This window comes from Pelodiscus sinensis, chromosome Z (assembly GCF_052426305.1).
Source record: "Pelodiscus sinensis isolate ZL-2025 chromosome Z, ASM5242630v1, whole genome shotgun sequence".
NCBI classification, from domain to species: domain Eukaryota; kingdom Metazoa; phylum Chordata; order Testudines; family Trionychidae; genus Pelodiscus; species Pelodiscus sinensis.
Window position 1 is genome coordinate 9,695,602 of NC_143085.1, and position 16,799 is coordinate 9,712,400.

Sequence of the window (16,799 nt, forward strand, 5' to 3'; positions counted from 1 at the left end):
ATCACACAGTTCAGGGCAAATGGTGTCCCAGAGAGGCTTGACTTCATATCAACATTTTTGAGCTACAAGCAGTGCATAATGCTTGCTACCACTTTCTTCCAATGGTCTGCAACAAAACCATCTGCATTCTCACAGACAATACACCGTGCATGTTTTATATGAATCGGCAGAGTGGGGCTTGCTTACATTCACTGGGCATGGAGGTGATGAAGTTTTGTAACTGGGGCATAGTGAACTACATAACCCCTACAGCTATGTGCCTATTGGGCAACCAGAACATCATTGTGGATACTTTCAGCCATCAAGTCTCCAAACTGCATAAATGGGAGCTCAATCCAAAAATTCTTCACTGGATATTCTCCAGATGGGGATGGTCCCTTACAGATCTCTTTGCAAAGAGAACTAATCACAAATGGAACTTATGGGGGAGGTCTAGGTGGAAAATTAGGAAAAACTGTTTTGCTAGGATGGTGGTGAAGCAGTGAAATGGGTTCTCTAGGGAGGTGGTGGAATCTCCATCCCTAGAGCTTTTTAAGACCTGGCTTGACAAAGACATGGTTGGGATGATTTAGTTGGGGTTGGTACTACTTTGGGCAGGCAGTTGGACTTGATGACGTCCTGAGGTCTCTTCTGACCCTATGATTTTATGATATTTATGCTCCAGAGCAGGGTTTGAAAAGGAATCACTAGTGGACGCTTTCCTTTTCCCATGGACAACACCATTCCTTTACACCCATTCCGTTGGTTCCTAGAGCAATCCACAACATATGTGCAGATTGAGCAACAGTGTTTCTAATCACCCTGTCGTGGCCCAGACAGCCATGGTATCTCTACCTTCAATAACTACATGTGATTCCCATACACTCCCAATTTTTCCCAAACTTCTTTTCCAACACCGAGGCCAAATACTCCACCCCAACCAATAGGCTCTCCGACTCAAGATATGGCTTCTTCATGGTTCCAAGATAACTAACATATCTGTTTTGACAGAATAAGCCAAGTCCTATTAAACAGTCATTGCCCCTCAGCACAATATACTTACCAGAATAAGTGGCATCAATTTCAGGTCTGGTGTCACCAGAGACAGTCATAACCCACCAAGATCTCCTTATCTACTGTCTTCAATAACTTACTGAACCTAAAAAAAGTAGGCCCTTCCCTCAGTTCCTTAAAGGTTTCACTTGCCAGCTATTGCCATCTTTCACAATCTCTTTGCTGGTGCTTTCATGATCTTATTCATGATACTTCATCAAGTGTTTCCTCACCAGTCTTCACGTGTTACACCCTGAGCTATGAGCAGGGATCTAGCCTACCTTCTCAACACTCTGACAAGACCTCCATTTGAACCCTTGACCACTTGTTTCTTTTACATGTTGATGAAAGTGGCATGCTTGTTGGCCATCACAACTGCCAGATGTGTAGGGGAAATTTCAGCCTTGAAGGCAGATCCCCCTTACACATTTTTTCCCAGGAAAGGATTGCATTACAACCGCATGTTCCCATGTTTTTCCTAAGCCACATAATTCTGCCAGGGAGGATGCTCTCTACACCCTTGAAGTACGGTGTGCTGTTTTTTTTCTCTTAAACTTGACAGAACTAGATCCTTTCGCAACACTACAAAGATTTTTTTTTGTTTTTATAGCTGTCTGATTCAAGGGTTCAGGAATGTCTTCACAGTGCATCTTGTAATGGATATAATCATTCATCCAGACATGCTACACTCTCCACAACAAGTGTCCTCCACAAAGGATCACAGCTCCCTCAACTTGGGTGATGGCTTTCTCCATAATGTTCCTCTTGTGGACATTTGTAGAGTGGCTACTTGGTCATCCCACTACACGTTGACCCAACACTATGCATTTCAATATGGAACTATTCCAGCTCCACTGTCCTTGCTATTTTACAATCGCAACTCCAAAACATTTTACCTCGTGACTCCAAAGCAGTGCTGCCTGATGTATATACTGCTTTATAGTCACCTAGAGTGACAGGGACACCACTTGAAGGAGAAGACTATAAGGCAAATGCATCTCACTACTGATAGACAGCACCACAGTGATGTTCTGTATAAACAAATAGGAAGGGTGGTGTTCTTCTCCCCTATGTCTAGAAGCCCATGGGACTTTAGTATAGCTCACTGCATCCACTTATGGGCCTCATATCTGCCAGAGGTGCAGAAGAACCTAGTAAACCACATTAGCGACTCATTCGTCAACCATGAGTAGACCCTAAGAGCAGATGTTTTCCTCTCCATCTTCCAAAGGTGGACCTGTTTGCAACAAGCAGCCATTTGTTCTGCTGCTTCTGGAACCATTCATGGTTCTGTAGCAGATGTATTCCAGTTTTCATGGGCCACAAGGTCCTTCTCAGGACTTGGCAGGACAAGGAGGCACTCATCCTCATAGCGTCACCTTAGTGAACAAGAGCAGCAAACAGGAAGTTTCGTGAGGGAGTTCTCCAGCTGAAGGAGGAGCAATTACAGGATCTTGGGGTAACTGGCTGTTTGTAGTATATGTGTTTGTGTTTGAGGGGTACTTGCTGGTCACCTGAAAGATACTGTTTGCTGAGCTTGTTTGTGTCTGTTAGGAGATCCGTATGCTGAGCTATTTGTTTGAAGATAGTGTGCTGAGGCCAGCAGTTGGAAGCTGGAAGCTTCTTAATGAGGCTTTGAAACCTAACCCTTTTTCATTCATCAAACCTTAGCCCTACCCCCTAGTTATCAGGAAAGCTAAGGCCATATAAAGCGCACGAGTTAGTGACCAGGGAGCTTGGCTAACAGGGAGTTTTGTGAGTGAGTTTGGAGAGGGAGTGTGAATAGGGATAGATACACTTGGCATTCTTTAAAACTTCTTTTAAACTAAACTAAAACCTAAACTATCTGATTTAAATAAATGCCCTAACAAGATTTTAATTATCTGTAGGAGATAATGCAGGCAGAAGTCCAGCAGCAGACTGGGGATTATCCTATTTATTGCATCCAATATAGCACATGTGATTACCTTCCCTGTGAACAGGCGATGTATGTGCAAGGAGTTCCTGGTCCTCAGAGACCACATACAGACTTTGGAGGCCAGCGTGGCTGAATTGGAGGAGCTAAGGGTGGTAGAGAGTATGTAGATGTGGTTTTCCGGAACACTGTAGAACTGTCCCACCTCTGGTCAGATTGTTCCTGTGCTGTTGAGGACGGTTGAAAGACTCAGGGAAGGAGAATATTCAACTGAATCAGAGATAAATGATCCCAGAGTTGGGGCTCTCCTTCCAGATGGTGTGGTGTCTCCTCTTGCACTGAGAGTACCTCTCTTGGGGAGGGAAAAGATTAGGAAAAGTTTGGAGCCGGTACAGCAGGCAGCTGCTGCTGCTTCTCCACCGTGAGGAAGTGAGTGCCTGCCCCCCTTCCTCATCCAATCAGCTGAGCTTGCTGCCCGAATGTGGTACTCTGAACCTCTGCGTGGGGCTTAGAAAAGGGTCATGCAGCCGCGCAAGTTACAGGGAACCTTGGTGCTATGGTAGTAGAAGTCTCTCAGCCTGACCAAGGAAAGAAACCCGTGAAAAAGTACGCTTCTTTGGTGCCACGTACGGGCCCATCTCCACAACGGTACTTTGCATCTAAACCGGTACTGATGGCCTCAACAGTACCTCACCTTAGCACATATGATTCCCCAGCATCTTTGGCATCGGACGCACTACCCTGTAAGTACGGTGCACCTAGATCCTGATCTGAGGTCACAGGCTCAAACATGCTGCCTCATACCATACAATATCTCTTGCAGCACAGAGCAAACTTCATTGGTGCAGCAGGGCACCCCTATGGTACTGCAACATCCATCTGCACTGCTCTCCGGCACCACAAAGCCACCACATCAGCACTGATATAGCCATAGGTACTGGTGTTTACTATGGTGTAGTCATCTATGGCACTGTCTACCACAGCACTGAGATACCTACACCAGAGGGACTTATAGACTCATAGACTTGAAAGTCAGAAGGGACCATTATGATCATATAGTCTGACCCCCTGCACAGTGCAGGCCACAGAATCTCACCCATCCCTCCTAGAATAATCCTCTCACCTATATCTCAGATATTGAAGCCTTCAAATACTTTGAAGACCCCAAGATGCAGAGAATCCTCCAGCTGTGATCTGTACCCCATGCTACAGAGGAAGGCGAAAAACCTCCAGGGCCTCTGCCAATCTACCCTGGGGGAAAATTCCTTCCCGACCCCAAATATGGTGATCAGCTAAACCCTGAGCATGTGGGCAAGACTCATCATCCAGACACCCAGAAAGTTCTCTATAGTAACTCCTATCATCTCTCCATTGACCTATTTCCCACTGATAATGAATGGCCAATTAGTTACCAAGATCATGTTATCTCATCAAACCATCCCCTTCATAAACCCATCTAGTTTAATCTTGAAACCAGATAGATCTTTTGCCCCCACTACTTCCTTTGGAAGGCCGTTCCAGAACTTCACTCCTCTAATGGTTAGAAACCTTCGTCTAATCTCAAGTCTAAACTTCCTACTAGCCAGCTTATATCCATTTGTTCTTGTGTTCACACTGGTATTAAGCTTAAATAATTCCTCTCCCTCCCTGGTATTTATCCCTCTAATATATTTAAAGATTGCAATCATGTCCCCCTTCAGCCTTCTTTTGGTTAAGGTAAACAAGCCAAGCTCCTTTCATAAGACAGGTTTTCCATTCCTCGGATCATCCTAGTGGCCCTTCTTTGTACCTGTTCCAGTTTGAATTCATCCTTCTTAAACATGGGAGACCAGAACTGCACACAGTATTCCAAATGGGGTCTCACCAATGCCTTGAATAATGGCACTAACACCTCCGTATCCCTACTGGAAATACCTCTCCTAATACATCCCAAGACCGTATTAGCCTTTTTCACGGCCATGTTACAATGGCGGTTCATAGTCATCCTATAATCAACCAGGACTCTGAGGTCCTTCTCCTCCTCTGTTACTTCCAACTGATGTGTCCCCAGCTTATAACTAAAATTCTTGTTATTAATCCCTAAATGCATAACCTTACACTTCTCACGATTAAATTTCATCCTATTGCTATCACTCCAATTTACAAGATCATCCAGATCTTCCTGTATGATATCCCGATCCTTTTCTGAATTAGCAGTAGCTCCCAACTTTGTGTTATCCGCAAATTTTATCAGGGCACTTCCACTTTTGGTGCCAAGGTCAGCGATAAAAAGTTTAAATAAAATTGGCCCCAAAATGGATCCCTGAGGAACTCCGCTAGTAACCTTCCTCCAACCTGACAGTTCACCTTTCAGTATGACCCGCTGTAGTCTCCCCTTTAACCAGTTGCTTATCCACCTCTTAACTTTCATATTAATCCCTATCATTTCCAATTTAACCAATAATTCCCCATGTGGTACTGTATCAAATGCTTTACTAAAGTCGAGGTAGATTAGATCCGCTGCATTTCCTTTATCTAAAAAATCTGTTACTTTCTCAAAAAAGGAGATCAGGTTGGTTTGGCACGATCTACCTTTTGTAAAACCATGTTGTAATTTGTCCCAATTGCCATTAGCCTCAATGTCTCTAACTACTTTCTCCTTCAAAATTTTTTCCAAGATCTTACATACTACAGATGTCAAACTAACAGGCCTATAGTTACCCAGGTTGCTTTTTTTCCCTTTCTTAAAAATAGGAACTATATTAGCAATTCTCCAGTCAAATGGTACAACCCCTGAGTTTAGAGATTTATTAAAAAAATTTGCTAATGGACTTGTTAGTGTCATCTACCTTTAACACTATTTCTTGGTACCGATACCAAAAACTGTGCTTATAAGAAAATGTTTATTTGCATGGTTTCCAGTGGACCTGGTGCCTTAGGGTGCATCTACATGACGGAAACATATAAACCTGAATCAGCAAGTTTCAGAGCCTGCATCAACAAACTCGGGCTCACAAGATTTTCATTATAATGCAATAAAATACAGTGAAGGTGTTTCTACTTGGGCTCCGAGATCCGCCACTCTTGTTGTGTTTCAAACCATTTGCTTCTGGTCTGTCCCCTAAGCCCTCCCAACTGTCTAATTCAGAAGCCGCCCAACTGTGAGACAGGAAGAATGTTCAGGAGCAGAGAAAAACAGATAATTCAGGAAACTGCTCTCAGTTTAGTGAGCTTGGAAAATTCCTGAAGAAACCTGCCATCATGGAAAGAAGGGAGTGTACTGTTAAGAGAGACTCATTAATCTGGCCATATACATTGATCAAAACAATAATTACTCTCTTACTAGAATATTTACGCAGCATAACTAAATTATGGGGTTTTGGAAAATAAAATGTACATGCTTTGTTTAAATCATTACTCTGGGTTGGGATTGGTGATGAAGGGTTCAGTCTGCAGGTAGCCCCAGGGAGAGAGGACTACCCCAGGCTTCTCTCACTGCAGCAGCATGGGGCCAGGTGAGAAGTCCTCTCCATGACTTCTTCGGAAAATAAAATCAGGATTTTAAGAGGAATAAGGGATCTTCCGGAAAAGGCTTTATTTTCCGAAAGATCCCGTCTAGACTGGCGCTTTTTTCCGGTGAAGCCCCGAGCCGGAAAAAAGCGGTGGCCATGTTCATGCAAATGCTGCGGGGGATATTTAAATCCCCCGCAGCATTTGCAATTCCGACTTGTCTCATTAGCATCCCTTTTCCGGAAAAGGGTGCCAATGTAGACACAGCCTTAATGTTCACTTTGTGATATGCACATTGCAATCATGTGGGAAGACACGGTCCCTGCCCTGAAGAGTTTACAGTTTAATATGAAAAGCAATATAAATGTAAAAAGGACATGACAGAAGGATGCGATCATATAACCAGCTATTTCTGATTTTCTGAGTACTTACTCATTCACTGAGTAATTCTTATAAGCAATATGGTACATGGAGGGCTTGAATAAAAGTAAGAGTGGTTCTATTCAGGGAGGAAGTTCCATGCATAAAGGATAGTGTAAGTGTAAACACTATGTAGGAAAAGCAGTCAAATACAGAATCAAGTCTGGCATTACTGATAGCACAAAGGGGGTGGATTGTGATACCAAAGCAGGTAAATTGGAAGGGGCACAGCTGAGCTTTCAAGGAATGTAGTATCTTAAGAAATTATTAACATTTAATTTGTATTAAGTAATTGAGATTTTAATTGTTTTGTAGATGCCTGATGGATAAAAATTTCATGAGGATTGGAAAATGGTTTATCAGGCCTTACCAGAAGGATGAGAAGCCTGTTAACAAAAGGTAAGGAAGTGATTTATCACAAATAGTATGAGGTGTCTCAAATAATGTCGCTGTTATTGCTAAAGTTTTGATATTATGGTTGTTTTCTTTAAGTTGTAGTGTTTTTCACCTGCTCTGCCCCCATCTCCTTTATTGTGAAAATGAGCCTTTTTTCTTTCAAGTTGCTGCAGTAATGCATGGTGATACTTGTAGATTACGAGATCATGTTAATTTTGCTAATTTGCACTGGAAGATGATGTCTGTATATAATCTTTCAATTCTCCATAACAGGTTTTGAACTGTGTCTGTATTTTGTTGCCTGTTGTAAAGTAGATTTTAGATTGCCATGAACAGATATTGTTTCCCAAAATTTACCCTAATATCTAACTTTTAGAAGTGAAATATGGTATAGATTTTTAAAATGTATCTGCTTTGAAGAATTTTAGCTTTTATAATTACTTTAAAATTTAATTTCTATGTGATTTACATGCAAAAACTACTTGGCAAGGCTTTACAAGAATTGTATGTTTAATTTATAGCCATTTGTTGAATATGACATATTTGGTTTTGTTTGAGGTATTTTACCCTGTATAGTATTGCTTTGGAATCAGTGATCCTTTATGTTCTGATTATAGCATACTATTGCAAAGGACAGCGTTAACAAGGTAGTTTAAAACAATAGTATTTTGTACCATCTTGTAAGATTAGCCCAATAATTTAAGATATATCTGTCTACTTTTCTAAAATGAAAAAACGTTGTTTTTCTTGTAGCCTTTAAATGTTTTTCAGGACAGAGAGAAGCTACGATATTTTGATTATTATTTAGTAGGTTGATATATAAGCATCTTATCTCTGGAAAACCAGATTTAAAATTCTTATTTAGTGCACAAATGAAATGTATTTGACAGTCTCATTCTGTTTCCTGGGGAACATTGATCCACAACACCAAAGCATCTGGCACAGCTACTAGTCTCTGATCAAAACTAAATCAGAATTAGAATGGAAACCATTATAGGTCAGGATTGAGGTGTATTTGCAATTTGAATGGGATATCCAGGGGGGTGTTATGAAGCCTGTTAACCCTTACTTGCCTTTACACCAGTGCTAAGAACCTGCCTAAGAAGAGGAGTAGGAAGAGTTGCTCATTTGTGAGCATGAATGGGATGATTTACATGATTGAAATGTTAAAATCAATGGTTATAACCTGATTAGGAAGAATCGAGTGGAGAAAAAAGGAACCGAGAATGGTGCTCTATCAAAATTGGCATTTCCTGTGTCTGAGTCACTGAGAAATTGGAAAAAAATCTTGGTGACATATACTAGAAATCGTACGGTGCTAACACTAAAAACCTCACAGATTTTGCATTCAACATGGGGCATTCTATATTAGACCTTATTTTGACAAAAAAGAATAGGGCACAGAAGAAATGATAGCTTACAATCAAGTAATCATGAGTTGATCACATTTATAATGTACAAATAGAGTTAAGTCAGACTTGGTGCTTTATAAAGGCCAGATTTACAAAGCTGAAAACAATTATTAGCCAAATTAGGTGGGATAAAAATTTAATCAGAAAATGTGTATGATAATTGAGAATTGTTGAACAGTTCCTCAAAAGGCAACATCAAGGAAGAAGGCTGTGTTAGATAAAAACTGACATGATTTAACAAATTGAAGAAGGGGGAAGTTGATAATTTCTCATTTATATTCATCACTAGGAATTGTAAAAAAGTTGATAAGGGAAGCAACATGGTCAACAGTGTTAAGGATAATAAGATTTTTTTTTAAAGAATATTAACAGTATTGGTGCAGTAATAGATAAAAATGGTAGAATTATGAATAATACAGAAAAGGCACATACAGACCAAAGTTTCTGTTCTATACTTGGGGATAAAAACAGATGATGTACTCATGTCATAGAGTCATAGAATCATAGAACACTAGAAGTGGAAGAGACCTTGAGAGATCATCAAGTCCAGTCTCCTGCTCTCAGGGCAGGACCAAGCACGGTATAGATCAGTGGTCTTCAACCTTTTGGGGCTGCTGGGCACCCGGGGGCAGGGCTGCGCATGCGCTGCGAGCCCGGGGTCACACATGCACCGGGCTCCCGGGTGCAAGAATGGCTCGGGCCAGCCCTGGTCACTAGGCGGGCGCACTTAAATGTCCCAGCAGGCGCTATGGCACCCACGGGCACCACGTTGGGGAACACTGGTATAGATCATCCCTGATAGAGTCTATCCAACCTGTTCTGAAATATCTCCAGTCATGGAGATTCCACAACCTTCGTAGGCAATTTATTCCAGTGTTTAACCACCCTGACAGGAAGTTTTTCCTAATGTTCAATCTAAACGTCCCAGGCTGCAATTTAAACCCATTGCTTATTGTCCTATCATCAGAGGCCAAGGAGAACAATATTTCTCCCTCCTCCTTGTAACACCCTTTTAGATACTTGAAAATTGCTATCATGTCCTCTCTGTCTTCTCTTTTCCAAACTAAACAAACCCAGTTCTTTAAGTCTTTCCCTGATAGGCCATGTTTTCTAGGCCTTTAATAATTTTTTTTGTTCTTCTCTGGACCTTCTCCAATTTTTTTACTTTATACTTGAACTGCAGTACCCAGAACTGGACACAATATTACAACTGAGGCCTAATCAGTGCAGAGCAGGGCCAGACTGACGCATGGACGAACCGGGCACTTGCCTGGGGTGCCAACCGTTGTGGGGCGCCTGATGGCAGCTGTAAGGGGCGCGTGGCATCACTTTACAGCTGCCATCAGGTGCCGCGTGCCTGGCTCCCGCAGCGTTGGCTCCACGGCGCCGGACAGCAGCGCCCTTTCCCCCACAGCCGCGGGACTCTGTACGCCCCGGCGCGTGTGCCAGCAGCGCTGGATGGGTTGGGCAACGCATGCACCATGCGCCTTGGGGGCGGGCCCCGGGCTGCGTACCAGCGGCTGTGGCCGGCCCGCGTACGCACTGTGTGCCCGGGCCCAGGGTGCCAAAAGGGCTCGGGCCACCCTTGGTGAAGAGTAGAGCGAAAGAGTGACTTCTCATGTCTTGCTCACATCATTCCTGCTAATGCATCTCAGAATCATGTTTGCCCTTTTTGCAATAGTTTCACACTGTTGACTCCTATTTAGCTTGTGGTTAATTGTAACCCCTTTCTGCAGTAGTCCTTCCTAGACAGTTGCTTCTCATTCTGTATGTTTGAAACTGATTGTTCCTTCCTAAGTTGAGTTTGCATTTGTCCTTATTAAACTTCATCCTATTTACCTCAGACCATTTCTCCAGTTTGTCCAGATCATTTTGAATTATGACCCTATCCTCCAAAGTACTTACATCGCTTCCCAACTTGGTATCATCTGGAAACTTAATAATCATACTCACTGCCATTATCTAAAAAAATCATTGATGAAGATATCAGACAGAACCAGTCTCAAAACATATCACTGTGACAACACTTTCAATTCCCCTTGTATGTCAGGAGGGTGTAGAACAGCAGATACTAATGTTAAACATTTTAAAATCAGCAGGTCTGTATAACTTGCATCCAAGGAGCTGAAGAGCTCATTGGACCATTCATTTTGATTGGCAGTAAGTCTTGGAATACTGGAAAAGTGCGAGAAGTCTGGAAGAAGGAGAGCAAAGGGGACCGAGAGAATTACAAACTAGTCAATACATAGAAAGATACTGGAACAAATTGTTAAACAATCACTTTGTAAGTACCTAGAGGATAATAGAATTGTAAGGGTTAGTCAGCATAGATGTTTCAAAATCAAATCATGCCAAACCAGCCCACATTCCTTCTTTAGCAGGATTACTTGTCTAGTGGTTGATGGGGAAGCAGTAGTCATGACATCTTTTTTTTTTTTAGTTGCACGTGACGTTTTTATAAGCAAAGTAGGGGAATGTGGTCTAGATCTAATTACTATAAGGTGACCATATTAGTTTGAAAGATTATTGAAAAAGAAATTATCAATGACTGTGCCAATTTGGAGATTTGGTCTGAAATCAACAAGGAAAAATAAAATGCACAACTACAAAATGAGAAATAAATGTTGAGCAGTAGTACTGCTGAAAAAACATAGGGGTTATAGCAGGTTTACTAATTGAATGTGATTCAGTAATGTGATGCTGTTGCAAACAAGTCTAATATTCTGGGATGTATTAATGTCGCATGTGAGATACAGGTGGGAATTGTCTCATTCTTCTCTACATGTGTGAGACCTCCACTGGATTACCTGGTCCAATTCTGGGCACCTTGGAAAATCTGACTTGCGAGGAAAGGTTAAAAATATGCATGTTTAGTCTTGAGAAAGGAAGACTGTCTTTAGTTCTGTTAAGGGGTGTTATAAAAAAGAGGATTGTGATCAGTTATTTTCCATATTCACATAATGTATGACAAAAAGTAATGGATTTAATTTGCATCTAGAGAGATTAGGTTAGATATTATGAAAAAACCTTTCTGTCTCTAAGGGTTGATAAGTCATTGAGTAGGCTTCCAAAAAGTTGTGAAACCCCAGGTTGGGGAGTTTTTTGGGGGTTGGAGTCACACACAAGTGAGAGAAAAAAACCAAAACAACCCCAAGACAAAAAATAAACAAACAAATAAATAACTCTTCCAGGCCTGGCCCCAAACTGCGAAGCAGAGGGGAAAAAAACCAGACATACCTCAATCCTGTTATGCTCCAGCCCTATGGGGAGGAAAAAGGGTGAGGTTCAGGGCTTCTTCCCAGGCCAGATTATCTTCTATGGCCAAGGGCTAGTAGGTTTTGTGGGCTGTAGGGGTTCAGAGTGCCAGAGGGGCTGTTGGGGAATAGACTGCAGTAGAGGGTGGGGTCTGGGTGGAAGGTAGGGTGCAGGATCAGGGTGTGGACAGGAGGGACAGGTGATTGGGGCACCTACCTTGCACAGCACCCAGGCGACACAGGTGGTTCTGCACCACCTTGCTCCCACAGCCACATCCATTGGCTGCAGTTCCTTGCCGGTGGAAGCAATGGTATGAGGCCTGCAAGCAAGCACGGGGACAGAACTTCCTTGCGCTGCTTGCTGTTCCCCCAGCCAGGGGGGAGTGGGAACTGTAGTGCATAGAGTTGCTTCCTTCCCAGCTGCCCAACAGAGCCTGCGAGCTAGATACTGCCTGTGGCTTTCCTGGATCTGAACGGCAAGGGTCAGGTCTCCTTTCCACCTCCCACAGCTGGGAGCTGCCACGGGCGCTGCAGCCATGGGTTGAAGTCCCAGAGCCTCACAGTCCAGATTAAGACAAGCCACAGGTCGGAGCCAACCCATGAGCCTTAGGTTCGCCATCCTTTCTGTAAGTTTTTAAGAACTAGTAGAACAAACACTTGTCAGGGATGGTCAGAGTTTAAATTTAGGTTTGTACTGAAAGCCTGGACTTGGTGATTTCTCAAGGGCCTTTCCAACCCTATATTTTTATGATTCTATAAGAAAGTTTCTTGTGTGCCAAAATTTTAAAAGGATAAGTGGGATAACAAGAGTAATTATAGGCCAGTCAGTCTGACATCGATCCTGGGTAAGATAATGGAGGGCCTGATATGGAACTCAGTAAAGAATTAAAGGAGGGTAACATAGTGTCAGTCACCATGGGTTTCTGGAAATATATCCTGTCAAACTAACTTATCTTTTTTGATGAGATTATAAATTTGATTGGTTAAGGTAACAGTGTTGATTTTAGCAAGGCATTTGACTTAATACCACATGACATTTTGATTAAAAAACTAGAATGATAGTAAATTAGTATAGCACACATTAAATGGGTAAAAAGATGGCTAACTGGTCACAAATGTAAATGGGGAACCATTATTGAGTGGATGTATTTCCAGTATAGTACTGGAGAAGTTGGTTCTTGCCCCTGTGCTATTTACTGTTTTCTGAATTACCTTGAAGAAAATATAAAATCATTACTGATAAAGTCTTCAGATGACACAAAAATTGGGGGGAGTGTCAAATAATGAAGAGGATAGGTCCCTGATTCAGAACTATCTGGATAACTTGTTGAACTGTGTACAAGCAAACAATGTCTTGGAAAATGGCTTTATCTAATATATAAAGGAGAATGTTTGTATGTTTGTGCTCTAATAACTTGGACACTATAAGACCTACTGCAACCAAACTTTGCATGGGATAACCTTTCCTCCAGGAGAAGGTTTTAAGGTACTTTTGGACCCAATCGGGCCCGATCTCAGCCTTTAAAAATAAAAAATAACCTGCTGTGCTGCACTGCAGGGGTAGCCCTGCCCACCCTAGGTCACGTGCCCGCCGCTTGCGGCCCCAGCGCTGTCCGGGACTCGCCCCACCCCCATGTGCACAACGGCTCAGGCACCCACCCTGCCCCTCCGTGGCTATGGTTACCAGGTAGTCTAAAAAAAACCCCAGACACACTTGATCAGGGGTGGTGGGGGAGGAACTGGCCGGGAGGGGAGCAGATCTGGCTGGGAGGAAAGGGGGGGGGGAAGCAGAGCTGGGGAGGAGGTGCCGGGGGCAGCCGGGCTGACCGGGGGAGATCGGGGGAGGGGCGGCCGATGGGAAGCACAGCTAGCGGATGAGGAGGAGGGGGACTGGCCAAGGGAGATCGGGAGGAGAACCGGCCAGCAGGAAGCAGGGCTGGCGGCGGGGGAGGGGGAACCAATTGGCTGGCAGAGAGAAGGACTTAGCAACGCCAGGTAACTCCAGCTAGTCTAATATATAAAGGAGAGTGTTTGTATGTTTGTGCTGTAACAACTTGGATACTATAAGAGCTACTGCAACCAAACTTTGCATGGGATAACCTTTTATCCAGGAGAAGGTTTTAAGGTACTTTTGGACCCAATCAGTCCTGAGCTCAAGCTGTAAAAATAGTAAATTAACCCAAAGTGCTGCGCTGCAGGGGCTGCCCCACCCACCCTAGGTCTCGTGCCCGCCCCCTGCGGCCACCAGCGCCATCTGGAGCTTGCCCCCTCCCTCCCGCGAGGTTACATAAGCGACCCTCTTTCCTCCCCTTTTCCCCCACTGGCACACAGTGCCCAGACCCCCACGTGCACAACGGCTCGGGCACCCACCCTGCCCCCCGCGGCACCTGCAGCCCCAGGTGCGAGCTGGGGCACCCCTCCCGTGTGTAATTTTCCCTCCACCCAGGGTCTCCTCCCTCTCCCCCTCCAGGGAGGACATGGACCTATATTTTAATCCCTATAGAAATCAGTGCAACTTTTCTACCGTTGAAAAAAAGATAATGGACTACAGTTTTTCTACATTTTGTTCCTCCGGTTTCCCGAGCAACACCAGGTAACTCCAGCTAGTGTAAATATATATTTATAAGACCAAATAATATAGGTCATAATCACACAATGGAGGGTTCTATCTTGGGACACGTTGATTCTGAAGAAGGATTTGGGAGTTGAGATGGATAATCAGTAAAACATGAGCTTCCTATATGAGCCAAATGTGGCCAAAAGCACTAATAAGATCCTTGTATGCATAAATAGGGGAATTTTCAAGTAGGAATGGAGAGGATATTTCAGTTCGAGGGTTGCCAGGTGTCCAGTTTTGAACCTGACAGTCCGGTGTTTGAGCTTTCTGTCCAGGAGACAAATTGAGAAAGTACCGGATGTATAAATGTCTGGTATTTTCTAATTAAGTAAGTTTTGTTATTATCAGGAGTATCAGTATGTAGTTGCGTACTGCCTGGCTGGTAGATACGCTCATACTGCGTAAGCGTGTCTACCAGCCAAGCAGTACGCAACTACACAGTAGAGAGGAGGGGGGCGGGGCCGGGGTGGGATGGAATCCCTGAGGCTGGACTCGCCCTTGCGCCCCGCCGGGACTGTGCATGTTATGGGCAGTACCCCAGGATCTGCGTGCGTGCGGGCCAGCCCCACTTCCCACCGGCCAGTTCCCCCCTCTGCTGTCCCCGGCCAAATCTGCTCCTTGTGACTCCCTCCCGGCCAGCCTTGCTCCCCACTGGCCAGTCCCTCTTCCCCGCTCCCCCCGACCCTCGTCCCAACCAGCCCCGCTCCTCACCGGCTGGTTCCCCTCCCCCACAATCTCCCAGCCAGCCCTGCTCCTCCTGACCCCCTCCCGGCCAGCCTCACTCCCTGCCGGCCGGTTCCCCCCAAGCCAGCCCTGCTCCCCCCAACTCCCTCCTGGGCCAGCCCCACTCCCCTCCTGTCCGGTCTCTCTCTCCCCCCCATTTACCCTGGTCAGACCTGCTCCTCCCGACCGCCTCCTGGCCAGCCCTGCTTCCCTCCCATCCGCCCCCTCCCCCTTTCCCTCCCCCAAAATCTGAGATCTAGTGTATCCGGTATTTTTTTAAACCATCTGGTAACCCTATTCAGTTCTGAATTTGACACTGGTACAATTCCTGCTGGAGTTCAATGTCTTGTTCTATTGTCCACTATTCAAGAACAATTTTGATAAATTAGGGTTTAGAAAAGAGATATGAGAATGATTAAAGGATTAGAGTACCAGCCATATAGGGATACCCTCATGGAGCTCAATCTTTTTAGTTTAACAAAGAGAAGGTTTAATGTTGATTTGATTACAATCTATAAGTACCTACATGGGAAATAAATATTTAATAATGTGCCCTGCAGTCTCTCAGAGGAGGGTGTAATGAAAACCAGTGGCTGGAAGTTGAGGCTAGAAAAATTCAGTCAGGGGCCAGTTTTAAACTGTGAGAGTAACTAACCATTGAAACAATTTACCAAGAGTTGTGATGGATATTCCATCACTGGCAATTTTAAAATCTCTGTTTGGGAGATCAGAAATTATTTTTAGAGGTGGGGTAGGGAATGTCAGAAATAGTGTGTGTGTATGTGTGTGTTGGGTGGGGAGGGGTGCAGTGGGGGATGGTATATTGATTGCTTGTTCATGCACAATCTCTTATTTTGGATACCTATCAGCTAGAGATGTGAATGGTTAACCAGTTAACATCACCCTTCCCCGGTAATGCTTACTGGTTATGGTTATCCCACGGGGGCTGGAGCAACACCCATCCGCTACAGATAGGAAGCTGTTTCAGCCTGGGGGGGACTAGCTGGAATGTGTGTGTGGGGTCTGATCCACTCCACCCACCCCAGTTTATATGGTTAACCAGTTAAACAATATGTTTAATTGGTTAACTGATTAAATGGGATTTTATAACCCAACTATCAGACACCATTCATTAGAACCAGTCTGAAATGATAGTGCAGAACCTTTTGATTCCTTAGGGCTGCCATTATTAGTAGTAGCAATATATAATTTAATGCATTAAGTATAACTGTATTAACAATTTATTATATATTTATAGTATATATTTAGTGAATATATGTATTCTAAATTCAAACAAGCTGTGTTTCAAAATCTGTATCCCAGGTTAGTGTAAACAATGCATGTTAATATTCACCTCCTTCATAAAAGGGAATCTAAAAGGGTTTAAATGTTTTTACCCCCCATTTATAAACCTTATTTAATAGTCGTAGTGGAGGGGAATTAACTACAATGTCTGTTTAAAGTGTGTTCCAAGTTTATACATTGGATTCTTAATTTGTGAAAGCACTGCCAATACTTCTTACATAAAATCTGTTTCATAT

The 16,799-nt window shown here is 43.6% G+C and overlaps 1 protein-coding gene across 1 annotated transcript in view; it reads left to right on the top strand.

Annotated features, from left to right (window-relative positions):
* Positions 1 to 16,799, top strand: part of MED13L (mediator complex subunit 13L) — a 371,515-nt gene that overhangs the window by 134,237 nt on the left and 220,479 nt on the right. The window contains exon 4 of the mRNA XM_075898187.2: positions 7,172 to 7,255. Coding sequence (XP_075754302.2) covers positions 7,172 to 7,255 — 84 coding nt within the window. The remainder of the gene's footprint in view (positions 1 to 7,171; positions 7,256 to 16,799) is intronic.